This window comes from Hyperoodon ampullatus (assembly GCF_949752795.1).
Source record: "Hyperoodon ampullatus genome assembly, chromosome: 20".
Classification (NCBI taxonomy): Eukaryota; Metazoa; Chordata; class Mammalia; order Artiodactyla; family Ziphiidae; genus Hyperoodon; species Hyperoodon ampullatus.
The window spans coordinates 2,217,768-2,245,259 of record NC_136933.1 but is presented as its reverse complement, the minus strand read 5'-3'; the positions used below and the strand labels follow the sequence as shown (position 1 = coordinate 2,245,259).

Sequence of the window (27,492 nt, the reverse complement as noted above, 5' to 3'; positions counted from 1 at the left end):
GGGATTTCACTCACTTTAGAAGGGTTTATACATTGCTTGTCAGTGAAAGTTTTGAAAATCCAGTCCCACATGTCAAATTTGAGAGAGTAGATGTTATTCTGAGTCACACTTACTGAAAATAGAGTTTATAATGGCACTGCAGGCAGAATTCTTTGTTATCGTATAACACTGGGAACAGCGACACTGTAATTAAGAGATAATAAAAGTGGAATATTTTTTCCCCAGAAGACAGTGTCTCCTCCTATTAGAGAAAGACTCTTTAAGTGGAGGCAAAGCAAAGCAATTATTTTAAAACTAGGCCAAGTTCCCCCTCCCTGCCACTTTGCTGTTCTGTGGCAGCAGGTTGTATAATGAAGCCCTTTGACACAAGGCCAAAGGGCAGTGCCATGAGGGTGGCCATTTGAGTCCTCAAGTAGGAGTTTGGTGGCGGTCTAGTTTTGGTGGCACCTTATCTGTGTTCGATGAGTGCCTCTTCACAATTCTACATTTAGACTAAAAGAATAAGTTTTAGGTTTTTAGGTTCCATTTTGATGGCTCTTGTCTTTCATTTAAAACCCACCCTTTCCTTCATTAGTGTTGGTTAAAAACAGGTCACCCACCATTCTCAGAAGCAATACTTTTGACAAGGAATGTGGAATAGAAACTATAATCTTTTAGCACCAAAAAACTCTGTTCAGAATCTGAATATTTCTTTCTGAAAGAAGAATGCACAGTTTTCATTACATCTGATTTTTAGAAATTATTGTTTGTACTGTTGACTCATTCTATTTATATTTTCAGTATAGTTACAATTTAGGAGAAAGAAGAAAATAATCTTGATGTCTCTATGTTTGTTTATTACAGTTTATCAAAGTCTTCAGTAACCTGATGTAAATTTGAAATTAAAAATGCAATACTGGTTTCCTGAAGGAAATAATTATGGCGATGGAGATTTATGTACCAAAATTTTATCACTGGACAGTACAGAATTAAGAATTTGAGCTTTGAAACTAGATAGATCATTGATTCATTTTAGAAATTTTTTTTTCTTTTTTGGACAGGAAAGTAGAATTTATTGGTGGGCAAGTAGGGAGGGGACAGTGCCAAGGCTCTCGCGAGTGCAGGGCCCGCCGTGTGTCCAGGGGCCACGATTAGGGATGTATTTGACCTCACAGCCATCCGGGATGGGCCGCTTTTCTGCCACCATGCTTTCAAATTCATCCTCATTAAACTTAGTAAATCCCCCCTTCTTGGAGATGTGGATCTTCTGGCAGCCAGGGAACTTGAACTTGGCCCTGAGGAGGGCCTCAGTCACATGCTCCTTGTTCTGCAGCTTGGTGCGGATGGACATCATGACTTGGCCAATGTGGACCCTGGCCACTGCACCCTGGGGCTTTCCAAAGGCACCGCACATACCTGTCTGGAGCCTCCACTGGGGACAGCATACCAGTCATGAATGTCCACTGGAAAGGGCTGAATCCAACATCCCGTAGGGCAACCCATACTAGCAACAGGCTCATACACTACACTACCAAGGAGCCTGTTGTTTGCAGCCACTGCACACCAGGCCCCCATGGGGAAAAGAGCACAGTCGGCTTAATTGGCTGCAAAGTAGAAATTCTTTCAAGCACCAGCTGTGTGCCAGTCCATTCACTCTTGATGGGAAATAAGGAGAGGGAGGGGATATACCTGAGCAGGTGTCATTCAGCTAAAAGCTGAATTGCAAAAGGAAGTCCATAACATCTTTGGATACAAATGGCATATATAAGAGTATTCCAGTGAGGGAAATAGGTAATGCAAAAGCCTCAAAGGTGAGAATGCCACCTTAAGGTGCTTATTAGCACAGTGTCTGGCACATAGAAAGAATCTAATTGTTATTTAAGAACTTAATTGTTATTTTAGGTACCGAATATTAGCAGCAATGGCAGCGTTATTGCCATCATCATCTTGGAAACAGCTGAATGACCAGCAAGAGCAATACAGTGTCACTCTTGCAGTCATTTTTAAAATGACATATGATATATAAGTAGAAATGTTTAAAGGAAACAAGTATGATATCCCAGTTTTGTGGCAGATGTGTGCATAGTAAAATGATTAGGAGCTTGTATACTGAAATGCTCTCTTGTGGTTAGACAGGTGATATTACATATTTTTTCTATGTGTGGTTTTTTCTGTTATTTTCCATATTTTTTACTTACTTTGAAATTTTTTTGACATTGACACTGGACGAATATAACTTACATTATCAGGGAAAATCAGTATTTTATGTTAAACATTTGTTATTTAAAATATAACATCAATGCAATAGAATATTTAAAGGCCTAATGAAATATAATGATGTCTAAAATATAGTAAAATGTTTTCAAAATAAAGAAATGGAAAAAGGTATAACAAACACTTAGCATGATTACCAATAAAAATTAATGACTGTTAAATAACAAAAATTCAATAAAATAAATTTAAAAGATATAATTGGCTTTATTAAACCATCGGTCAATTGGGCAGCATCCCACCTTGCAAGCAGAGAGGAGCTCGGAGGAGCCGTACAAAGTGGAAGGCTTTTATAGGCAGGAGGGAAGGGAAAAGGGGAGAGTGGTCACCTCATCTTCTGGGGTATGGAAAGGGCCTGTGTAGAAGATTTCCTCATTGCTGCTGACAAGAAACTTCCAGACTAGTTGGTTAAGACCATTCCTGGTGGAGGTTGTACTGCAGTTACTGCAATTAGGTTAGTTATTAAGCCTCGGTCTGGTGAGGTGGGCTGAGCACAGGTGACTCCATTTGGGGCCTGTTGTCTCTTTTTTAAGATGACTTATGATAAGGTGGTGGGTATTAAACTTCCCTTTTAAAAATCTACTAATGGCTGTTGTGGTACTGTTCTTACCATAAATAAATTGGGGATGGGGATCGTTGACAAATGTTTTCATGTTGTTTTAGCAGCACTTAGTAATTTGTATCAAGGGTGCTTGTTGCAGTCCTCTTAGGAATGCAGTCCTGGTTACAAGGTGGGAAGTCCCAAGGTGGGAAGGGGTGAAGCTCTTCCAAGCACTGGCAGTCTAAACAAATGGAAGAGGTTGGCCTGACATGGAAAAGCTAAGAGTTACACACATGGTGGCATCACTTCAGATGCAGTCCATGGCAGTGGGCTGTTTTCTGGCATCTGTGTCAGAGGTCTTGTAGGAAGGGTTGGGAACCGTGTTTCAGAAAGGGGAGCTGGCAGTCTCTCCTGAAGCTCCTAAGTTTGGGGGAAAACAGTCAGACTGCTGTCATCTTCCCTGAGAACAGACTCTGTCTGCAGGCTGCTCTTCCTTGCCACTAGGAATTATTTTTTGTTGACCTGTAGTAGCTTTTGCCCAGGGGCGTGTTAAAGGTGCCAATGGGGCTTGGGCTATTTTACAATTAAGGTAGCCTATTTGAATTCTATTTGTAGAAATGCATGCTCAGCAGCATCTTTGACTCTAAAGTTTATTGGTCATAAGGTGCTTGTGAAGTTGAAGAAACTTGATTTGGTGTCACTTGATGAGCCAGATTCAGGCTTATCTGATTTAGCAGTTAGCTGCATTCCTCAGACAGACTGTAATAATTTACCCTTACATTTTATTTTAGTGTGTTCCTCTCTGTAAGCTTGATAATGAATCCTGTAAATTGCTCAAAAAATTATGAAAAAACATAGTATGCTTGATTTTCTTGGAGTTCAGTGTTCATACCTTTCACATATAATGAAGTTATTGAACTTCAGTAACATTTTGCTATTGTCCAGCTTTTTAAGGTGGTTATTAATATAACAAGTTCTCCACCATCTTGCTTCAGTTTATAAGAATTATGAGCATGGTGACTATGGTTAATAACACTGTATTACATAATTGAAAGTTGCTAAGAGGATAGATCTTAAAAGTCCTCATCACAAGAAAAAAACTGCAGCAATGTATGGTGATAGATGTTAAGTACACTTATAGTGGTCACCATTTTGCAATATAGACAAATATTGAATCATGTTGTACACCTGAAACTAACATAATGTTACATGTCAGTTATATGTCAATTTTTTTAAAAAAGAATTATGGGATGGTGTTTGTTTCCTAGAATTTAAAGTCCCTTTCCACAGATATCCATTCTTTAATAATTATTGAAAACCCATAGTAATTTGTCAAGCTATGTTTGTTCCTTATGAGCCTGGGTCTTTACTGATATCTTATTTCCATATCCAACATCCTCTTGTTGAAATAATCTGTATGAAAATTTTATCCTGCCTCTTCTTTGCTCTTTAACCAACCTGAGTTTTCAAATGTATTTCACCTAAATGATGGAGACACTTTTTAAAAAAGTTATCTTTAATGTTTGTTGAGTTGCCTCATCTACATGCCTATTTAGGACATCTGATGCTTTTCTTCTTTTTCGAGTTTTTAATCTGCTCTCTGGACACAGTAACAAATAGTACTTGCTTGGAGATTCCATTCTAGTATAGGGGGAGCTCAATAATAAATAGGTGGTATTTCAGGTGACTGTTAAGTGATCCAGAGAAAAATAAGGCATGGTGAGGAGAGGAAGCCCTGGGGGAGGCGACATCTGAGCAGCGACCTGATTGAAGTGAAGGGAGGGGCAGGTCATGCTGGTATCTGGGGAAGGAGCAGCCAAGAAAATGTGAGGGATCGTTCATCTGTCAAAATTCTAAAAAAGTTCATATGACTCTCCTATTTGTTTTTCCTGAAAAAATAACTATATATTCTGGGTCATTTTTGTCTTTCTCGCTGCCTGCGCACTTTTCCCGTAACCTTAGCTCACGATGCTATGTTATTATGTCCTGCCCTCTTCTCCAACCTCAGCACAAGTCTTTTACATTCTCCCTGTGCTTCTAGCAATGGCTAGCTGTGAAACCATCTCCTAGCTGAGTGGAGGAAGGTATTTGTTTACAAGTTGGGTTTGTACATTTTTATGGCTTATTACTTGGGTAAAAATTTCTCCATCAGCTTTTGTTCCTCCTCCCACAGTTCACTTTTACTGTTTGCATTCATGTTTGATGTCTCCAATGTCAAGACAGGACAGGACCTGGGACAAAACAGAAACAGTAAATATGTTAATGAATGTGCTGTACTCCATCCTCCCCCCAATTAAATTAAGGGTGAAAGGTTACCCCTTTTCTATTAAAAATGCATCAGGAATGTCTGGGGCCGGGGGCGGGGGGGTGGTTTCTTCTCAAAATATTGACTTTAACAAAGAAAAATTTCTGAATACATGAATGATGTTTAAAAAGTAAGTCTTTGTGTTTTAGCATGGAAATTGGATGCATTTTCTTTTAGCAGACGGTATCCCTAACAATAAAAAATACACTTTAAAAGATTCACATATATTAACCCATCTGACTTTCAGAATAACCCTATGAGGTGTAGGTAGCATTTTATTATTGTTTTACAGAGACAGTAAGTGATGCATGGGAAGGCCGACTTGCCCAAGGTCACTCAGGTGAAACCAGAATTTCACGTCATGTGCTCTCTGTGGAAAATACTGTGTTGGCTTTTGTCCAGAGGCCATCCTGATCAAGGATGGTGGTGATCGGTGTTATGAGACTTCTGTAATTGAGATCCATGTTTTGATTCAGTGTCTTAGTCCAGATATACTGTAGAGAAGGTGGAGGACCAAAGAAAACCCCCCTTTTCTTTCTGCTGAAAACGAAATCCTCATTTAGAACCTTCTCTGACTTGTAAACCCTACACATGGGTAGAATTAGTGACTTCCTCCTCTCTTTACCTGCTTGAAACCTCCACTGTGGTTGCCTTCGGTTAGTGCCATGCTACCATTTGGTTTATACAGCTTATCATGTTGTATTAAGTTTCACTGTTAATGTGAACTGTTTAGGGGTAGGGTTTGTGTCCTAATAACCTTTATGAAACAACACTGTAAAGTAATTATTGTATGTTGTAGTGTCATTTTATAGATTTATAACCAGAGATGTTAGGCAACTTGTTGAAAGTCAGAGAAATAGTAGACAGCAGAGTATGAATAAAATCCAAGTTTCCTGGTTCTTGGTCCAGAGTACTTTCTGCCATTCTAGAAAAATCGATTTAGGGTAAGAGTCTTGACTTCTTAAAGGAATAGAATCACATCCAGAGTGAACATCATCCTGCCAGGGACATTCTGGGGAGCATATTCTTCCAATTCTCTCTTGTGTTTCATGTTCTGTTCTCTACCTATTTCTATTATAAAAAGAAGGAAATATTTTTCAGGGAAAAATAATAGGTATAGGTTGTACTTCTAGTTCCTGTAAGGCTGCCCCAGTTTTTCCTTTTATAAAATAGAGTTGACTGCAGGTAACAGCTCCCAGTCATAAAGAGAAAGATTAGAAAGATTATAAAGATTAACTGATTTTTTTAAATGTGTAAATTGCCTTAAATGTTTCAAAGGTAAATGATTTAGAAATATAAGATAGTAATAGTACAGTTTTATTTCTACCACTCTGTTATAAACCTGGAGATAATTAACACTATGAGTTGCTTAATATTGTGTGAGTTTTCTCCCAAAGGTAACTTCTGTTGTGCGCAGCTGGGATTCCATTGCTTCAAGCAGTGATCTGAGTGTCTCAGTTACTCAACTAAGATTTAATGGTACTTCTTATGGTGGTGCCTGAGAATATTTTATGAAAGGAAGTTAGGGATAAATATACAAGGATTACTGTTAACTTCACATAATGATTTGTAGGGAGAGCTGTCATCCATGAATTTATCTAAATCCTTTGCGTACCAGCCATAGAAAGCAAATTCCCCCTGCCTGGGGTGCACCTTAAGCTGCCTCAGTGACGTAGAATTGAAGAGCTTGCTTCCTACCAAGGTAGCGTATCTCTTCATCCTATAATAGAGATACTTTAAGAATTTTGCCCAGTTTTCAGATGCTGTCACTAGGGAATTAAACTTTAGAAATGTCTTGTGCCTTTTACAAATCTTGTACAGACATGTCCCAATTGTACAGTGTAGAAGGGCTTTTGCTGAGCACATCTTTGTTTCCAAGTTCAGCAAGGTGTTAAATTTATTTTGGAATGCCCTCGATGGTGTGGCATTATATTTTAAAAGTCTTTCTCCCATTAACATAGAGAGATTGAAGGTATTTTACATGGAGCTTATTACATCCTCACATCTCCCTTGTTTCCTAGGCTGGCAGGGCCTCCATTGTTAGCTTTCAGGCCATAACTTAAGAATTGTTTCTAATTATTGTGGATATGGCTTACTGACCTTCTCTACCATTTGGGGAAAAAAATGATATTTTTATCACTTTACTGGGGCAATGGAAGAATGTTTTTCAGGCCAACAGACAGGAAAGAAAGGTTTGTGTATTAAAAGAAAAAATAGACACTGTCCATACTATGTCTTTCTATGCTTCTTAAGTCTTTCTGATATTAAACTTGAAGAAAAGGAAAAAGTAGATAATCAGGGAACCCACAGTGAGGAGTGGTCAAAAACAGGCCAAGATTTTGATGAAAATAGAAAAATTGGAACAGTAAGATCTTAAACGCAATCTGTTCCCAGTTCAGTTCAGAAGAAATTAAAGTTGGAGAGTATAGCATGCAAATAAAAACCTTTGCATGAAGCTTATACCTTTTGGTGAATTAAAAAAATAAGTATCTTTATTTTCTGGCATATATCCATCACTACTCTTTACTGACTATTTCATTGCTCAGGAATATTTGATACCTTCCTCTTTATGAAAGAAGGGTGACAGACTGTGCTTCCATTCTCGGTTGTGCGTTTAACTATTTTTTAAAGATCAGTGGTGGTAACTGAAGCCAAAATATTGTTCATTGTACTTCATATTTTCAAGAATACTTCTTCAAATGTATAATAAAGATAAGATCAGAATATTCATAAGAACTGGTTTATAATATTGAAGATTTAATGATAGTTTCACTACTGCTCAGGTTTGGAACAACTGCGAATTTCTCTTTTGCAGAAATGTGGTGTGTGTGTGTGTGTGTGTGTGTGTGTGTGTGTGTGTGTGTGTGTGGTGTAGAATAATCACAGAGGCCTGTTGACTTTTTTGTTTCTTGTTTTACTTTGAATATCACCCCTATATCTCAGAGTTAACCATCTCATTGTTGATGAGTCTAGTTTGACTGCTCTTTCCCTGCATACAAACCAGAGTAAAAGTGGCCAGTGCGATGGGGAACTTAGTGCTGCAGGTTAGTGAAGTCTCAGAGTCCACATCTGTAAAATGAAGAATATAGAAGTGGCTCCTCACAGAGTTGTGGGCTTTAGTTAACACACATCCAGTTTTGGAACAGTGCTTAAAACAGTATGTTCTTGATAAATGTTAGCTGATGCTATCACTACTGCTACAATTATTACTGCTATTAGCCTTATTACTCTGCTGCAAAATGCTAGGTGAGCTAGGGGGCAGACGCAGGATCGTGGCTCAGTTCTGAGCTGCATCGCCATGAGCAGGGGTGCTTCTGAAGGCGTCAGCGAGATCAGAGAAAACATCTGACTTGCATTCCCCTGCGGTCCCATCTTCTCTTTCCCTGCCGTCTGGGCTTACCTCACTGGAGTAGTATGCCTGACTATTGCAAAGGATTGTCACCTGGTGAGTTTCCCCTTAATGTATCCACAGAACATGTTTCCTCCTCTGAGTTGCACTAGACAGTAGCTTTGAAATCCGTATGTAGGTAGCCCCCTCAGTAGCTCTCAGAGCTGCAGATGTAGTTATAATGGAGACATCAATGTGAAATAGAGACAGTGATGCCTAACTGAAAGGATCGTTTGGATCAAACAGAACACTTATAATGCTTGCCCAGTGCTCAGAGCACTGTAGTATAGGTGCTCAGTTAGCACTGCTGCCTTCCCCTTTCTTTCCAGTTCTTTGTCTTTATTGTGCACCTCTATCCATATTTTGGGCTTTTTCTCTCATGTGGGCGATTGTAACAGCCTCCTTCCTTGTTCTAGTTTCTCTCATCCTGGCCTCAGCTCCTATCTCCTAATCCTGCTTCAAATGAATTCTAGATTATAAAATTTGTGAATGAATTCTTCATAAGAAAAGAAAGAACTAGAAAGTCTTTTTTGGCAATACGATGGCCTACAAATTCCAAAACTTGTACATTATGAGACATCTAAAAGTGATCAGAATATTTTTAAACACCTTTTAAATGAGTGGATGAACCTGTAACAATGAAAGGGAAATGAGTACCAGTCTAGGAAGTGAGCTAGTCCTGGGACTGCTAAGCCCTCAGGGCATCTGTGGATCTGGGTGCCCACGGAGTACTGGAGATAAAACTAGCAGCATTTAGCACAGAGGACAAAAAGATAGAGTACGAAGGAGCAGTGAAGACGCCTGTGGGGTAGACTGAGAAGTTAGAGTATCAGAAGTTTCAATAGCGGAGACAGTGGAGAGACAGTATTCAAACATATGATGACTGCAAGTGTTTGGAAATGATACCTGGGAAGCCCAGAGCCGGATAAATGTGAAGAAACCTCTACGTAAACAACATGAAGTAATGTCTTCATGAGAAAAAGTAATTGTCCACCTAGAATTTTTTTTAATTAATTAATTTATTTATTTTTGGCTGCATTGGGTCTTTGTTGCTGCGCACGGGCTTTCTCTAGTTGTGGCGAGCAAGGACTACTGTTCTTTGTGGTGCTTGGGCTTCTCATTGTGGTGGCTTCTCTTGTTGTGGAGCATGGGCTCTAGGCACGCAGGCCTCAGTAGTTGTGGCACACGGGCTCAGTAGTTGTGGCTCGCGGGCTCTAGAGCGCAGGCTCAGTAGTTGTAGTGCACGGGCTCAGTTGCTCCGTGGCATGTGGGATCTTCCCAGACCAGGACTCGAACCCGTGTCCCCTGCATTGGCAGGCAGATTCTCAACCACTGTGCCACCAGGGAAGTCCCTAGAATTTTTTATGAAATTAAGACATTTTCATATGAAGAAAAACAGAAAAAGATTTGCCACCAAAAGACCCTTACTAAAAGAACTTCTAAGTATAGATTTCAAAAAGTAGTTGAAAATGGCCTCCAAAAACAACCTGAGTTACAGAAGTAACAAAGGTAATATTATAGTAAACATGAGGGAAAATCTAAGCAGACAGTGGCAATTTATACAAAATGTCTACTTCAGTAGTATTAAACAAGACAAAAATAATAGACACTGTTATCATGTAAGATTGGAGACAGTTGATGAGTTAAAATACGCCAAGATTCTTTGATTTTCAAGAAGAAGGAAAGCAGTCTTTGGACTCTGGGTATGCATGTTAAAAATAACCATGGAAGCGTAGTCTAGTGCACAAAACGGTATCTTTTGATCAAGTTTGGCAAACACCTTTTCACAATAGGCACCAGATATTTGTTAAAATGCATCTACCTACCAACCCGCTACCACCCTTGTAGTTAGAGCCTTGCAGTAGGATACATCCAGTTTCCAATCAGTAACCTCACTGATTCCTTCCACCATGTTCATTATGTAACTACAGTTATAGCTCTTTCCCCAGCCTTCTGTACTTAATAATGTATGTGCTATGATGTCAGATTTAACTCCCTCTACAGTTGTCATTATGAGGGACAATGCTCCTCATTCACTGGGGTCCAGCCCTTGTGTTTCACGTGGCAAGCCTCACCAAGGGTGCAAAAGCCATAGCCGCACTGTGTGTGTGGCTTTAAAATCAGGGCCGCTGAGGCTGCCTCTACAGCCTTCCCATCCTGTTTAGTGCACAGTGGTCCCTTTCTTCCCTGAATTCCACTGTAAAATGGAGGTAATACTAGTGTCTTATTTTTAGCATCGTGATGTGCGTTAAACAACTAAGTTATAATTGACCAAAAACAAGATTAAGTTTTACACTTCTGTGGGAGCTGGAAAAATAGAGCATGGCGCACAGGGTTAATGCTCCCTGACTCAGCATTGGTCACCCACAGGTGACTTGCGATCAGAGTTTGGTTGGAGAGATCTTTGGGATCCATTTCTAGGAGGCTTAGTATGGTAAAGATGAAGATCTCTTTAAAGTTTTTGTGAACATGTACACGAATTTGTTACCGAATTGCTGGACTAGACCCATGCTGGGGTCCTAACCCGGGTGGAGACTCCTTCTCTCTGTCAAGGAGGTTCTTTTCTGCTCCGATCCACACAGCCACTAATGAAACCAATGAATAGCCTGGGACAGCACAGGCTTTATTCAAGGGCCAAAGAATGGAAAGAAGCCAGAACTCGGTCCCCAAATCAACTTCTCAACCCAGTTCAGGCAGAGACACAATGTACATAGGAGGGTCCAGGTAAAAGGGAGGGAACTGGAAAGAGAGGGAGGAATATTCATGAATAGAGGTGTGGTTTGGATCCGGACCTGATGCAACACTCCTTTTCAGTCCTTGTATGGGCTTTTCCAGTTGTTGTCATGGCAGTTGTCAACTATCCTGGTGCCAGTGGGTGTGTCGATTAGCTAATCTGGCTCAAGGTCACTAGAAGTCAAATCTTCCCCCATCTTGGGCTTAGTTGGTTCTAACCAGTTCTTCTTTTTCTCCTTGCAGCTGCCTCCTGAAACTTAGATAAGAGCAATTGGTTTGCATTTGAGGGAGGGGCAGGGTTATGATTCTGGGGCAACAACCTTGGTAACAGATTAATAGCTTTCTACTTGCAAAGCAGAAAACTAGATTTGTAAATCTTTAAACTGAAGGAATCTCAAGATGCCACTAAATTAGTTTTAGGGCTTTGGGAAAAACCTTTTAAATCCAGGACCTGTGTTCCTCCTATAGAAAACAGAAGGGTTTCTCTAAGTTCTTCTCCAGCATTAGCCAGTGCTTTGCCTTAAGTTATATGAATTATCCACATTTTAAAATGAAGCAGCTGAAGTCCTGAGAGGTTGGGAGACTGGTCGGGAGTTACCGAATTAGGGTTAGTGGGTGAGAGGAGAGGTTTGAGACAAGGTCTAGAGACCAGCTGGTCTGCCTTCCAGCAGGTACCTCCACCACACCAGCTGCCTCTGTCCTGCTCGGCAGCAGCTCCTGCAGCCCGGGGCCACTTCTGTGTGCCCTGCTCTCACACGGCCCAGATCAGAATTTGACATCTATTGAAAAAGGCAGTCAACATTTATTTCATATATATATATATATATATATATATATATATATATATATGATGATCTATGGCTTTCTTTATAGTAGCCACTTGTTTTTCTTTATAAAGAAGGTTATGGTGCTTCTCTGGTGGTGCAGTGGTTAAGAATCCACCTGCCAATGCAGGGGACACAGGTTTGAGTCCTGGTCCGGGAAGATCCCACATGCCACGGAGCAACTAAGCCCATGTGCCACAACTACTGAGCCTGCGCTTTAGAGCCGCGAGCCACAGCTACTGAGCCCACGAGCCACAGCTACTGAAGCCCACACGCCTAAAGCCTGTGCTCCACAACAAGAGAAGCCACCGCAATGAGAAGCCCCAGCGCCGCAACAAAGAGTAGCCCCTGCTCGCCGCAACTAGAGAAAGCCTGCGTGCAGCAACGAAGACCCAACACAGCCAAAAATAAATAAATAAAATAAATACTTTTTTTAAAAAAAAGAAGATTATGGTATACATTTTTTGATCATTTATTTTTGAGTACACACTTTAAAACCTTACGTGGTGGAAACAGATGGGATGAAATTTTTTAATTTCCCCTGGAAACCTACAGAGTGGATGTTTTGAGTCCTTTTTTTGCCAGGTGGATATCTCAGTATGGTGTTGGCAGGAGCACCCGTGTTCTGTAGGTGGCTATTCACCTACTTTCCAAGCCTAAGGATTCTTCAGCCAAAGGAGATTTAAAAGATTTGCTTAAGAATAATGCACTTCCTAATTTAATCAGGCATCCAGGTTAAAGACAGCCTAAAGGCAGCCAAATAGTTGATAACAGAATAAGAATAAATGGCCCTTCCTGCATATTTAGTAGAAATGTTTAGAGAAATGGTATTCGGGTAATAACCTTTTCCAGTTACAGATTTTAATTTTATCAAGATTAAGAATAAATAGTAAACTGTTTTGCTAATCTGTGCTTTTACTTTAGGACAATCTGTAAAGTTTTGTATAAGTCAATAGAGAAATTCTACTTTATACTCCAGGAAAATATAAATAAAGGAAATGTAAGGATTTCCAGAAGAAACTTAGTTTGGAGAATTTTTATAAAGGTGCCTAATGTCTGCCTTGCACTATGCTAGGTTCTGTGAATTCTGAAGATGAAGAATATCTGTTCTCAGGTTATTCACAGTCTACTGAAAGAGACATTTAGACAAAAGAAATTATGTTACAGGGCAGCATGATCTGCAGCAGAGGTACCACAAATTGCCACAGGAGTAATAATAATTAAAGTTACCATCGAGCTGGTGGATGTTTGGGAGGAAGGCCAAGAGGAGTCCTTTTATATTCCGGGACTTTTTTCTTATGACTCCAGGAAATTTTGACAAAGCCATGAAGGCTCTGGTTCGTGAGCCCTTAGATTAATGTGTATTTCCAATATGCCTCTTGCTTTTTCAGTCTTTTAGTCACCTCTACTCGAGCACAGACTGCAGAGCCTTGCTGCTTGGGCTCAGAGTCCTGCTTCTCCTCTTCCTAGTTATGTGACTATAAGCAGAGTACTTCTCTGTGCTTCAGTTTTATAAAAGGACAAGAGTAATAGTACCTACCTCACAGTGTTATTGTGAGGATTAAATGAGATAATACTGCCTGTTACACAGTAAGGCTCAAGAAAATTTTAGTTCTCATTATTATTAGTCTCGGTAGCAAATAAACCAGGAACATTGAAGCATAATCACCATGTTGACCTTTTAGGTTCTCCTTCGAAAAACTCAAATTTCCGTCAAATAAAATTTTTCAATTTTTTTTCCCTTTCTAGCTCCCAGAGGAAAGCGAGGATGGAAGACCTTTTATGCTGTACTAAAGGGAACAGTTCTTTACTTGCAAAAGGTAAAAGTAGATACATAAAAAATGAAGGCCGTAAAACTTTATGACGTGATAATTAGACAGGTTACCTAGAAAATATTCACTTTGTACAAAGAGGCCACATCAAACACCCAAAAGACTGTTTTAATTGATATCTAAATTCTCTTTTAGACTTTTTTTTTTGTTTCTGGTGCAAAAATTGTTTTGGAGGTTATTTATATATATATATGTATATATATTACATTTTATAAATCTAAAAGATGATATACATGTATATGTGAGTGTATGTGATCAGAGGGAGAGGGTGAGCTGTGTTCTAATTATATTCAATTAGAAATGTTGAATGTAAGTTGATAAGTTAGGCTTCATATTGTCTATTCAGGTTCAGATTGTGGTAACACTTGTTTCAATGGGTATTTATACTATAGATGAGTTCTATTCCTCATTTATTCAGTTATTTATCTTCATTTAGAGCCTACCTAAATCTAGAAACACATTTTCTTTCAAGTCCTGGTATTTAACACTGCAAATGTATTCCAGTTACCTGGGTAAGTGTTTGACCATACCATTTCCTGTCAGGGTCCTTTCTTCTAATCCCCAAGTCTGGAAATTAGTTTGATATCAAGTTTATATATTCTGACCTTTGAAGGGTAGTCCCTGGAGCTTCCACCTCCCTAGCTCTGTGCACGTGGAGATGGGAAAGTTGTGTCTTGACTGGAATAAGTACACCACGTCCCAGGGCCCAACAGGACTCTAGCTCCTGCCTTGAAGGGAAGCTTGGAAATACTTTTTCTTTTTAATGTGATAAAAAACATAATGTGAGATCTCCCTCAATAAAATTTTAAGTGAATAGTACAGTATTATAAACTTTATAAGCACCATGTTGTACAGTAGATCTGTAGAAATTTTCCATCTTGCATGGCAAACAATACCCCATGAACAGCAGTTCTCCCATTTCCCTCTCTCCCCAGCCCCTAGCAACTACCTTTCTTCTCTCTGGTTTTATAAGTTTGACTCTCTCAGATATTTCACATAAGTGGCATCAAGCAGTGTTTGTCCTGCGGTGACTGGCTGATTTCACTTAACGTAAAAGGTTCATCCATGTTATAGCATATGACAGGATTTTCCTCTTTTTTATGACTGAACAATATTCCATTGTTTACTTCATTTTCTTTTTCCATTCATTCGTCTATGGACATTTATGTTGTTTCCACCTCTTGGGTATTGTGAACAATACTGCAGTGAACATGGTGTGCAGATATGTCTTTGAGATCCTGATTTCAGTTCCCAGAAGTGGAATTGCTGGATAGTTCTACTTTAAATTTTTTGAAGAACCTCTATATTGTTTTCCACAGTAGCTGAATCATTTTAAATTTACACCAACAATGCACAGGAGTTCCAATTTCTCCAAATGCATGTCAACATGTGTTATTTTCTGGGTTGTTTTAAAAAAATTATTTTTTAATAATGGCCATACTAACAGGCATGAGATGATACTTCCTTGTGATTTTGATTTACATTTTCCTGACAATTAGTGATGATGAGCATTTTTTCATATCCCTGTTGACCATATGTGTGTTGTCTGTGGAGAAATGTTTATTCAGATCCTTTGACCATTTTTTAATCAGGTTATTTGGGTTTTTTGCTATTGAGTTGTAGGAATTCCTTATATATTTTGAATATTAATCCCTTATCATATATGTGGTTTTCAGGTATTTTCTCCCATTCTGTAGGTGGCCTTTTCACTCTCTTGATTGTTTCCTTTGTTGTGCAGAAGCTTTTTAGTTTTACGTAATCCCATTTCTCTATTTTTGTTTTTGTTACCTGTTGTTTTGGTGTCATATCCAAGAAGCTTTTCCTCTGTGGTTTCTTCTAGGAGTTTCATAGCTTCAAAGCTTAAACATTTAAATCCGTGATGAGTTGACTTTTATGTATGGTGTATGTTAAGGATGAACTTGCATTCTTTTTCACGTGGACACCCAGTTTTCCTAGTACTATTTGTTGAGGAGATTATCTTTTCTCCTTCGTGTTCTTTTGGGACCCTGTGGAAGATCAGTTGATGGGATTGTTTCTGGGCTGTCTATTCTGTTACATTGGACTACATGTATGTCTTTATACCACTACCATAATTTTTTGATTACTATGGTTTTGAAATATGTTTAGAAATGGAGAAGTTTGAGGATTCTAAATTTGTTATTCTTTCTCAAGATCGTTTGGAGTATTCAGGATCCTTTGTAGTTCCATATGAATGTGAAGGTGAATTTTTCAATTTCTGCAAAAACTACCATTGGGATTTTGATAAGGATTACATTGAATCTGTAGATGACTTTGGATAGTATGGGCATTTTGATAATATTAAGTCTTCCAATCCATGAACATGGGATATTTTTCCATTTATTTGTGTCTTTAAATTCTATCAGCAGTGTTTCGTATTTTTTATTGTATAAGTTTTTCACTCCCTTTATTAAGTTTATTCCTAAAGTATTTTATTGTGATTCTGTTGTAAATGGAATTGTTTTCTTAATTTCCTTTTTGGATTGTTCATCATTAGTGTATAGAAATGCAACTGATTTTTACACGTTGACTTTTGTATCCTGCAACTTTGCTGAATTTATTTCTTAGTTCTAACAGTTCTTTGGTGGAATCTTTAGAGTTTTCTATATTTAAGGTCATGGAATTTTTAAACAAAGATAATTTTACTTTTTCCTTTCCTATTTGGATGTCTTTAATTTATTTTTCTTCTCTGATGGCTGGGCTAGGACTTCGGTACTATGTTGAATAGAAATGCCAAGAGCGGGCATTTTTGTCTTGTTTCTTTTCTTAAAGGAAAAGCCTTCAGTTTTTCACCATTGAGTATGATGTTAGCTGTGGGCTTTTTATATATGATCTTTATTATAGTGAAGTAATTTCTTTTTATTCCTAATTTGTAGAATGTTTTTATCATGTAAAAGGTTGTTGAATTTTTATTAAATGCTTTTTCTGCATCTATTGAGATGATCATGTGATTTGTAACATTTGTTATGTTAATGTGGTTTATCATACTAGTTAATTTTCATAAGTTGAAGCATTCTTGCATTCCAGGGGTAAATCCCAGTTGGTCATGGTGTATGCACCTTTCATAATATGATGTTGGATTTGGTTTGCTGGTATTTTGTTGAGGATTTTTGAGTCTATATTCATCAGAGATATGGCCTGTAGTTTCCTTTTCTTGTATCTTTTTCTGGTTTTGGTATCAGGCTAATGCTGGCCTCTTGAAATGATTTTAGAAGTGTTCCCTCCTCTTGAATATTTTATAAGAATTTGAGAAGGATTGGCATTAATTCTTTAAGAGTCGGGTAGAATTTACTTGTGAAGCTGAATGGTCCTCGACTTTTCTTTGTTGGGAGGTTTTTGATTACTGATTTAATCTACATGCTAGTTATAGGTCTATTCTGATTTTTATTCATAATTCAGTTTTAGCAAATTGTATGTTTCTAGGGATTTATCCATTTCTTCTAGATTGTCCAATTTGTTGGACAATATAATTGTTCATAGTTGTTTCTTATAATATTTTTATTTCTCTGACATTAGTTGTAATGTCTCATCTTTCATTTCTGATTTTATTTATTTGAGTCTTCTCTCTGTTTTTCTTAGTAGTCTAGTTAAAGGATTGTCAATTTTATTATTTTCAAAAAGCCAACTCTTAATTTCATTGATTTTTCCCCCTACTGTTTTTCTGATCTCTATTTCATTTATTTCTGTACTAATCTTTATTTTTTGAGGGAATTGAATTTTATCTGAGCTGCTGGCGTTTTGAAGATTTACTCTTTTCTTCTATTGCAAATAGGTTTTTAAGACAACTAAGGAAAGATAATCACCCTTGAGGTATGATACTAAAATTAGTGTTTTCACATCTAAGACATTATTACTTGTAAGTCAGTCAGAATTACTGCTATTTAAATTTTTTTATTTTAGCACATAAAGATAGGTTTTTGTTTTTAGGACAAATTATCGCAAATGCTTGTTTTAAAAATCTAGTTCTTTTTTTAAATTTATTTATTTTATTTATTTATTTTTGGCTGCACTGGGTCTTCATTGCTGCTCGTGGGCTCTCTCTTGCTGCAGCAAGCGGGGGCCACTCTTCATTGTGGTGTGCCGGCTTCTCATTGCAGTGGCCTCTTCCATTGCGGAGCATGGGCTCTTGGCATGCGGGCTTCCTTAGTTGTGGCACGTGAGCTCAGCAGCTGTGGCCCGCAGGCTCCAGAGCGCAGGCTCAGCAGCTGTGGCACACGGGCCCAGCTGCTCCACGGCATGTGGGATCTTCCCAGACCAGGGCTCAAACCCACGTCCCCTGCATCAGCAGGCAGGCTCTCAATCACTGCACCACCAGGGAAGCCCAAAGATATAGTTCTACTTTGTGCCAAACTTGAAATATTTAGCAAAAATTAGCATCAGGATCAGTATCCCAGCTTATGTGTTCAGAATTTCACACTGTTGATGCAAAATGTTTATTATTTTTCTTATTGTTATGTTGATATGAATCCTTTATGTATGTAAAGTCCACTTGCTAACAAGGGCTACACTGAAGCTATGTAAACTCCCTAATAATTGGATCTGTGTCCTAGCATGTGGCACACCAACATTTTAAAAAAGGGTCTCTGAGCAACTTTGACAAATATTGTTTGCTCTCCCGTTTTTTTGCGGTTCTTCTCCCATTTATTATTTTTCTTCTTTTTTTTTTTTAAGTATAATTGACCTACAACACTATGTTAGTTTCTGTTACACAACATAGTGATTCGATATTTTTTATATATTACCAAATGAACACCACAATAAGTCTAGTTACTGTCTGTCACCATATAAAGTTATTATATTATTATTAACTGTATTCCCCATGCTGTACATTTAATCCTTGTGACTCATTTATTTGGTGACAAAAGTGTGTACCTCTTAATCTCCCTCACCTATTTTATTCACCCCTCCACCCTCCTCTCTCTGGCAACCACTTGTTTGTATTCTGGATCTATGACTCTTTCTGTTTTGTTATGTTTGTTTTGTTTTTTAAATTGTACATACAAGTGAAATCATGTGGTGTTTGTCTTTCTCTGACTTATTTCACTTAGCATAATAACCTCTAGGTCCATCCATGTTATTGCAAGTGGCAAGATTTCATTCTTTTTCTATTGCTGAGTAATATTCTGTTATAAATGTATATATGCCACATTCATCTATCAGTGGACATTTAGGTTGCTTCTATATCTTGGCTATTATAAATAATGCTGCAATGAACATACGGGTGCATGAATCTTTTTAAAATAGCATTTTTGTTTTCTTCAGAAAAACACCCAGAAATGGAATTGCTGGATCTTATGGTAGTTCTGTTTTTTAAATTTTGAGGGACATCCAAACTGTTTTCCATAGTGGCTGCACCAGTTTACATTCCTGCCAACAGTGCACAAGGATTCCTATCTCCACATCCTTGCCAACACATTGTTTATTTTTTTTTGGATTACAGCCATTCTGACAGGTATGATGTAATATCTCATTGTAGTCTTGATTTGCATTTCCCTGATGATTAGTGATGTTGAGCATGTTTTCATCCATCTGTTGGCCATTTGTGTCTTCTTTGGAAAATGTCTATTTAAGTCCTCTGCCCATAATTTCATCAGCTTGTTTTATTTTGTTTTGATGTTGAATTATATGGAACCTTTGTATATTTAGGATATTAACCCCTTATCAGATATTATTGTTTCAGAGATCTTCTCTGATTTAGTAGACTGCCTTTTCATTTTGTTAATAGTTTTCTTAATTGTGCAAAAGCTTTTTTGTTTGATGTCCTGCCATTTGTTTATTTTTGCATTTCCTTCCCTTGCCTGAGGAGACGTATCCAAAAAATATTGCTTAGACCAATGTCAAAGAGCATACTGCCTGTGTTTTCTTCTAGGAATTTTATGATTTTATGTCTTCCATTCAAGTCTTTAACCCATTTTGAGTTTATTTTTTATAGGTTGTGAGAAAGTAGTCCAGTTTAATTCTTTGGAATGTAACTGTCCAGTTTTCCCAGCAACATTTATTGAAGAAGCGCTCTTTTCCCGTCTTTTCCCTAGATTTATTCTGAGATATTTATCCTTTTTGTTGCAATTGTTAATGGGATTGTTTTCTTAATTTCTCTTTCTATTAGTTTGTTGTTAGTGTAAAGAAACACAAAATTGATTTTGTATCCTGTAACTTTACTGAATTAATTTATTAGTTCTAATAGTTTTTTGTTGTCATCTTTAGGATTTTCTAAATATAGTATCATCTGCAAACTGTGACTTTTACTTCCTCCTTTCCAGTTTGGATGCCTTGTATTTCTTCTTCTTGCCTGATTGCTGTGGCTAGCACTTCCAGTCCTATGTTGAATAAAAGTGGCAATAGTGGCCATTGTTGTCTTGTTCCTGACTGTAGAAGAAATGCTTTCAGCTTTTCACAGTTGATAATGATATTGGCTGTAGGTTTGTCATATGTGGCCTTTATTAGGTTGAGGTATGTTCCCTCTATACCCACTTTGTTGAAAGTTTTTATTACAAATGGATGTTGAATTTTGTCAGAAGCTTTTTCTGCATCTATTGAGATGGTCATGAGTTTTATTCTTCAGTTTGTTACTGTGGTGTATCATTGATTGTTTTGTGGATATTGAACCATCCTTGCATCCTAGAATAAATTCCACTTAATTGTGGTGTATGATCTTTTAATGTATTTTTTGAATTCAATTTGCCAATATTGTGTTGAGGATTTTTGTATCTATGTTCAGTGGGGATAGTAACCTACAGTTTTCTTTTTTTGTGGTGTCTGTCTGGTTTTGGTATCCAGGTGAGGCTGGCCTCATAGAATGAGTTCAGAAGTGTTCCTTCATCTTCAGTTGTTTGTAATGGTTGAGAAAGATAGGTGTTAACTCTTCTTTATATCTTTGGCAGCATTCACCTGTGAAGCCATCTGGTCCTGGGCTTTTGTTCGTTGGGAGATTTTTTGTTTTGTTTTGTTTTGTTTTTTGTTTGTTTGTTTTTACTAATTCAGTTTCAATTCTGGTAATTGGTCTGTTCCTGTTTTCTATTTCTTGCTGATTCAGTCTTGAGAGATTCTGCATTTTTAGGAATTTATCCATTTACTCTAGGTTGTCCATTTTGTTGACATATAATTTTTCATAGTAATATCTGTATGATCCTGTGTATTTCTGTACTTTTTCATTTCTGATTTTATTTATCTGGGCCCTTTATCTTTTTATCTTGATTAGTTTAGCTAAAGGTTTATCAGTTTTGTTTCTTTTGAAAGAACCAGCTCTTAGTTGCATTGATCTTTTCTATTGTTTTTTTAGTCTCCATATTATTTATTTCTGCTCTGACCTTTATTACTTCCTTCTACTAACTTTGGGTTTTGTTTTTCTTTTTCTATTTCATTTAGGTATGAGCTTAGATTGTTCATTTGAGATTTTTCTTTTTCCCTGAGGTAGGTTTGTATTGCTGTAAACTTCCCCTTAGAACTGCTTTTCCTGTGTCCCATAGGTTTTGGATTGTTGTGTTTCCATTTTCATTTGCCTCCCAGGTATTTTTTTTACTTCCTCTTTGATTTCTTTAGTGACCCATTGGTTAGCATATTGTTTAGCCTCCAAATGTTTTTTATTTTCACAGTTATTTTCTTGTAGTTAATTTCTAGTCGCATACCACTGTGGTGTGAAAAGATATGACTTTATATGGCCTGAGTCTACTTAAGTTTATTGTGACTTGTTTTGTGGCCTAATGTTTGATCTGTCTTAGAGAATGTTTCATGTGCACTTGAAAACAATGGGTATTTTGCTGCTTTTGAATGGAATGTTTTATATATATCTTTTAAGTCCATCTTGTCTAATACATCATTTAAGACCAGTGTTTTCTTATTATTTTCTGTCTAGATGATCTATCCATTGATGTAAGTGGGTTGTTAAAGACTCCTACTTTTATTGTGTCACTGGCAATGTCTCCCTTTATGTTATTATCATATGCTTTATATATTTAGATGCTTCTGTGTTGGTGCCTATATATTTATAATTGTTATATCTTCTTGGATTGATCCCTTGATCATTATATAATGCCTTTCTTTGTCTCTTGTTGCAGTCTTTGTTTTAAAGTCCTCTATTTTGTCTGATATAAGTTCTGCTACCCCTGCATTCCTCTTTTTATTTCCATTTGAGTGGAATACCTTTTTTCATCCCCTCACCTAACTCTGTTTGTGTCTTTAGATCTAAAGTGAGTGTCTTGTAGGAAGCATATACATGGGTCTCTCTCTCTTTTAATCCATTCAGCCACTCTGTGTCTTTTGATTGGAGTATTTAGTCTATTTCCATTTAAATAATTATTGATACGTATATACTTATTGCCCTTTTGTTAGTTTTCTGGTTGTTTTTGTTGTTCTTTCTTGTTCCTTTCTTCTTTTGCTTTCTTCCCTTGTGATTTGATGACTATCTTTAGTGTTATGTTTAGATTCCTTTCTCTTTTTGGTGTGTGTATCTGTTACAGATTTCTGCCTTGTGGTTACCATGAGGGTCATATAAAACAAATGTGTGTGTGTGTGTGTGTGTGTGTGTGTGTGTGTGTGATTATTTTAAGTTAATGATCACTTAAGTTTGAATACATTCCAACAACTCTGCACTTTTATTCCCCTCTCACCACATTTAATGTTTTGGACATTGTTTTACATCTTTTTATGTGTGTATCCCTTAACTACTTATTGTGGATATAGATGATTTTACTACCTTTTCTTTTAACCTTCCTACTAGCTTTATAAATGTTTGAATTTTTCTTCCATAAATTTCATATTTCTAGTTGTGGTATTTTCTTTTCTGCTTAGAAAAGTCTCTTTAACATTTCTTGTAAAGCCAGTTTAGTAGTGCTGAACTGTTTAACTTTACTTGCCTGTAAAACTCTTTATTTCTCCTTCAAATCTGAATAATAGCCTTGCCAGGTAGAGTATTCTCGGTTGTAGGGGGTTTTTTCTTCCCCCTTTCATTACTTTGAATATATCATGCCACTCCCTTCTGGCCTGCAAAGTTTCTGATGTAAAATCAGCTGATAGTCTTATAGGAGTTCCCTGATACATAACTAGTTGCTTATCTCTCTGCTTTTAAGAATCTCTCTTTATCTTTATTTTTTGCCATTTTAATTATAATGTGTCTTGGTGTGTTCCTCTTTAGTTTCACCTTGTTTGTGAATTTCTGTGCTTCCTGGATCTGAATGTCTGTTTCCCTTCCCAGTTTAGGGACGTTTTCACTCATTTCTTCAAATAAGTTCTCTATCCCTTTCTCTCTCTCTTCTCCTCTCAGAGCCCTATAATGAGAATGTTAGTATGCATTATGTTGTCTCAGAGGTCTCTGAAACTATCTTCATTTTTTTTTTTTTTTTTTTTTTTGCGGTACACGGGCCTCTCACTGTTGTGGCCTCTCCCGTTGCGGAGCACAGGCTCCGGATGCGCAGGCTCAGCAGCCATGGCTCATGGGCCCAGCCACTCCACGGCATATGGGATCTTCCCAGACCGGGGCACGAACCCGTGTCCCCTGCATTGGCAGGCGGACTCTCAACTGCTGCGCCACCAGGGAAGCCCAACTATCTTCATTTTTAAAAATTATTTTTTCTGTTCAGCTTGAATGGTTTCCACTACTCTGTTTTCCAGTTCACTTCTCCACTTCTCTGTGTCATTGAATTTCCTGTTGATTCCTTCCAGTGTATTTTTTATTTCAGTGACTGAATTCTTCAGCTCCTTTGGCTCTTCTTTGTATTTTCTAACTTTTTGTTAAACTTCTTACTGTGTTCATCCATTCTTCTGCCAAGTTCATTGATTATCTGTATGATCATTACCTTGAACTCTTTATTGGGTAGATTGTCATCTCCACTTTGCTTAGTTCTTCTTCTGGGGTTTTGTCTTATTCCTTCATTTGGAATATATTCCTCTGTCTCCTTATTTTTCCCAATTCTTTGTTTATTTCTATGCATTAGGTAGGTTGGTTACATTTCTTAATCTTGGAGAAGTGGCCTTATTTAGGAGTTGTTCTTTGGGGCCCAGGAGCACACTCCTTTCTTGTCACCAGAGCTATATGTTCTAGGAGTACCCCCCTATGCAGGTTGCATGGGCCCTTCTTTTGTGGCAGGGTCGAGTACTGTGGGTGAACTGGAAGGCAAGGCTGCCCCTGGCCTGCTTGGCTGTCCAGCCCTGCCTTGTGTATGGCTACCAGCCTGCTGGTTGGTGTGTCCAGGTCCCAGTGCAGCTGGCTGCAGGGCCTGGAGGGGTCCTAGGGATAATGCCAGCCTGCTGGTGGGTGGGGCTGGGTCCCAGGGTGGCTGGCTGTGGGACCTGGGTGGCCTGATTTTTTGCTCTAATCTTAATGTTTCCTTCCTTCTACTAATTTGGGCTTAGTTTGTTCTTTGTTTTCATTTCTTGATGTGTAAAGTTAGGCTGTTTGTTTGTTTTTTATCTATAAACTTGCTTCTACTGTATCTCATATTTTGTTATGTTGTGTTTTCATTTTCCTTTGTCTCAAGATATTTTCTCATTTCTCTTATGATTTCTTTTTTGACCCATTGATTCTTCAAGAATATATTGTTTAATTTCCACATATTAGTAATTCTGCAGTTTTGTTCTAGCTGTTAATTTCTTGTTTCATCCCATTGTGATTAGAAAACACTGGGTATGATTTCAGGTGTCTTAAATTTGTTAAGACTTGTTTTGTAACCTAACGTGTCATCTGTCCTGGAGAATGTTCTATGTGCACTTGAGAAGAATGTGTATTCTGCTACTGCTGGATGAAATGTTCTGCATATGTCTTTCAGGTCCATTTTGTCTACAGTGTTTATCACGTTCTTTGTTTCCTTGTTCATCTTGTTTGGATTTTCTGCTATTATTGAGAATATGGTAGTGAAATCCCCTAATATTATTGTATTCCTCTCAATTTCTTCCTTCAATTCTGTCTATATTTGCTTCATATATTTGAGGGTTCTGATGTTAGGTGTGTAGGTATTTATAATTGTTACATCTTCCTGGTGAATTGATCCTTTTATCATTATGTAATATCCTTCTTTGTCTTTTTTTACAGTTTTTGACTTAAAGTCAGTTTTGTCTCTAATAAGTATAGCTCTTTTGGTTACATTATGCATGAATATCTTTTTCCCTTTCTTCACTTTCAGCCTACATGTGCCTTTAAACAAAGTGAGTCTTGTAGACAGCATATAGTTGGGTCTTGTTTTTTTTTTTTTTTAATCAATTCAGACGCTCTATATATTGATTGGGGAGTTTAATTCATTTACATTTAAAGTAATTATTTTTTAAAGTAATTACTGATGGAGAAGTACTTACTCTTAGCATTTTGTAAATTGTTTTCTCCTTTGTAGTTTTTTTGACACTTTTCCTTTGTTCTCTCCCTTTGTGTTTTGTTGATATTTTGTAAAAGCATATTTTGATTTCTTTCTCATCTTCTTTTGTGTGTCATCCATCAGTATTTTCTTTGTGGTTACTATGAGGCTTACATAGCACATGTTATAGTTGTGATCATCCATTTTAAGCTGATAACAATTTAACTTTAATCACATACAAAAGCTCTACACTTTTACTTTTCCCTCCTCACACATAACTTATTATTTTGACGTAAGAATTTATTTCTTTTTATATTGTATATCTCATAGCAAGTTTTGTGTTTACAGTTGTTCTTGATACTTTTCTATTTTAACTTGTGTGCTAGTTAGATGTGATTTGCAAACTGCTACTACAGTATTCCATTATCCTCTATCATCTGTATATTCACCTTCCCAGTGAGGTTTGTATTTCATCTTCTTTCTCTTATATTTCCAATGTTGCTGTTTCATTTCCTTTCATTTCAAAGTCTTGATTTGTTTTCATTACACTTTTTGTAAGACAGATTTAGTGGTGACATACTCCCTCAGTTTTTGCTTATCTGGGAAATTCTTCATCTATCTTTCATTTTCCAGCATTCTGAATCCGTCATCCCACTCTCTTCTTCTAATCTGGAGGGTTTCAGCTGAGAAGTCCTATGATAATCATAAGGAAATCCCTTGAATATGACAAATCACTCTTGCTGATTTCAGAATTCTGTCTTCACTTTTTACTTGACAATTTGATTATAATGTGTCTTTGTGTAGATTTGGGGGGGTATCCTAATTTGAGACCATTGGACTTCTTGGATCTGGATGTCCATTTTCCTCCTTAGATTTGGAAAGTATTTGGCAATTATTTCTTTCAATAAGCTTTCTGCCCCTTTGTTTTCTCTTCTCCTTCTGGGACTCTGGTAATAGGTATATTGTCCAGTTGATGGTGTCCTGTAAGTCCCTTAGGCTCTCTTTACTCTTTTAGGTTCTTTTTTCCTGTTTGTTCCCCTGACCGCATAATTTCAATTTCCTGTCTTCCATTGCTGATTCTTTCTTCTGCTTATAAGTCTGCTGTTGAATGATTCTAGTGAATTTTTCAGTTTGTCAGTGTATTCTTTAGCTTCAAATTTTCTGTTTTAGTTTTTAAAATCTTTTCTTCGTTGATATTCTCTTTTTGTTCATGCATCATTTTCTTAAGCCAATTGAGAATCTTTATGATGGTTATTTTTAATTCTTTGTCAGATACATTATATACCTCTCTTTCTTTAGGGTCAGTTTCTGGAGATTTATTTTGTTCCTTTGATTGGGCTATATCTACTTGTTTCTTCTTTATTCTGGTAACTTTGTGTTGGGATCTGTACATTTTAAGGGGTAGCCACCTCTCAGTGTTTACAGACTGCTTTTGTACAGTGGAAGACCATCATCAGTCTACTTGGCTAGAGATTCTGGGGGCCTCTGTAACCTTTTTTTTGAGGGGTGCAACTTCTCTGGGCCTGTGCATGCAACTTCTCAATTAGAGAGGCTTGCGTGTTTCTTTTTCAAGAGCTCGTAATATTTTTTCTTTCTGATATCTGTCTGTGGCACTGCAAGTATTCTGGTTCTACAGCAGCAAGCCACCCAGCTCTCCCTTATTCTGAGCGACAACTAGGCATCCAGAGTATACCAGCTCCCCATCAATGCCCCAGGTCAGGCGAGACTGATAGCATTTCCCTTGGGCAGCCCTCTGATGAGCCAGAATGTGAGATGCATACTTCACTCCTCTTTGTCCCTCCAAGAGAGAAGACTTAAGTTGTGTACCTTTCTCCCAATCTTGACAAGCCCTGCCAGCTGCAGCAAGCCACCCACCTTTTTCCTTTGGTCTCAGCAACCTCCAAGCATCCAGTCTATGTTGATTCACTCAGAGGTCTGAGTGAAGCAAGACAGAAACCCATTCCTCAGGCAACTTTGCAAAAAGCCAGGACGTTGGAAGCATGCTCCACTCTTCACATTCCCCGCACTGACCTGTTTCAGGGAGGGGCTGACATGGTTAAAGTGAAGTTGCTCTTCTCATACCCATCTTATCTATTTCAGTGAAGCTGTTCTTGCCTTCTGTTCAGTTGGAGTCCTGCTAGCTCTTGACTGCATTCTGGCATTCTTGTAAAGGTATTTTAATCCATGTAGCCTTGTTAAATGGGTGTTTCTGTGTAGGAAGAAGAACTGAGACTTCCTGTTCTGCCATCTTGCTCACGTCACGCCTAGGAAAAGATTCTGAAATTTGCTTGGACAATGATTTCCTTTTTTTTTTACTCTACT

General features: G+C 37.7%; 1 protein-coding gene across 8 annotated transcripts in view; it reads left to right on the top strand.

Annotated features, from left to right (window-relative positions):
* Positions 1-27,492, top strand: part of PSD3 (pleckstrin and Sec7 domain containing 3) — a gene marked incomplete at both ends in the record, with an annotated part of 563,129 nt that overhangs the window by 479,911 nt on the left and 55,726 nt on the right. For all 8 annotated transcript variants that reach the window (XM_079726463.1, XM_079726462.1, XM_079726467.1 and 5 more), the window contains one exon: positions 13,791-13,861. In XM_079726463.1, the coding sequence (XP_079582589.1) occupies positions 13,791-13,861 (71 nt within the window). The remainder of the gene's footprint in view (positions 1-13,790; positions 13,862-27,492) is intronic.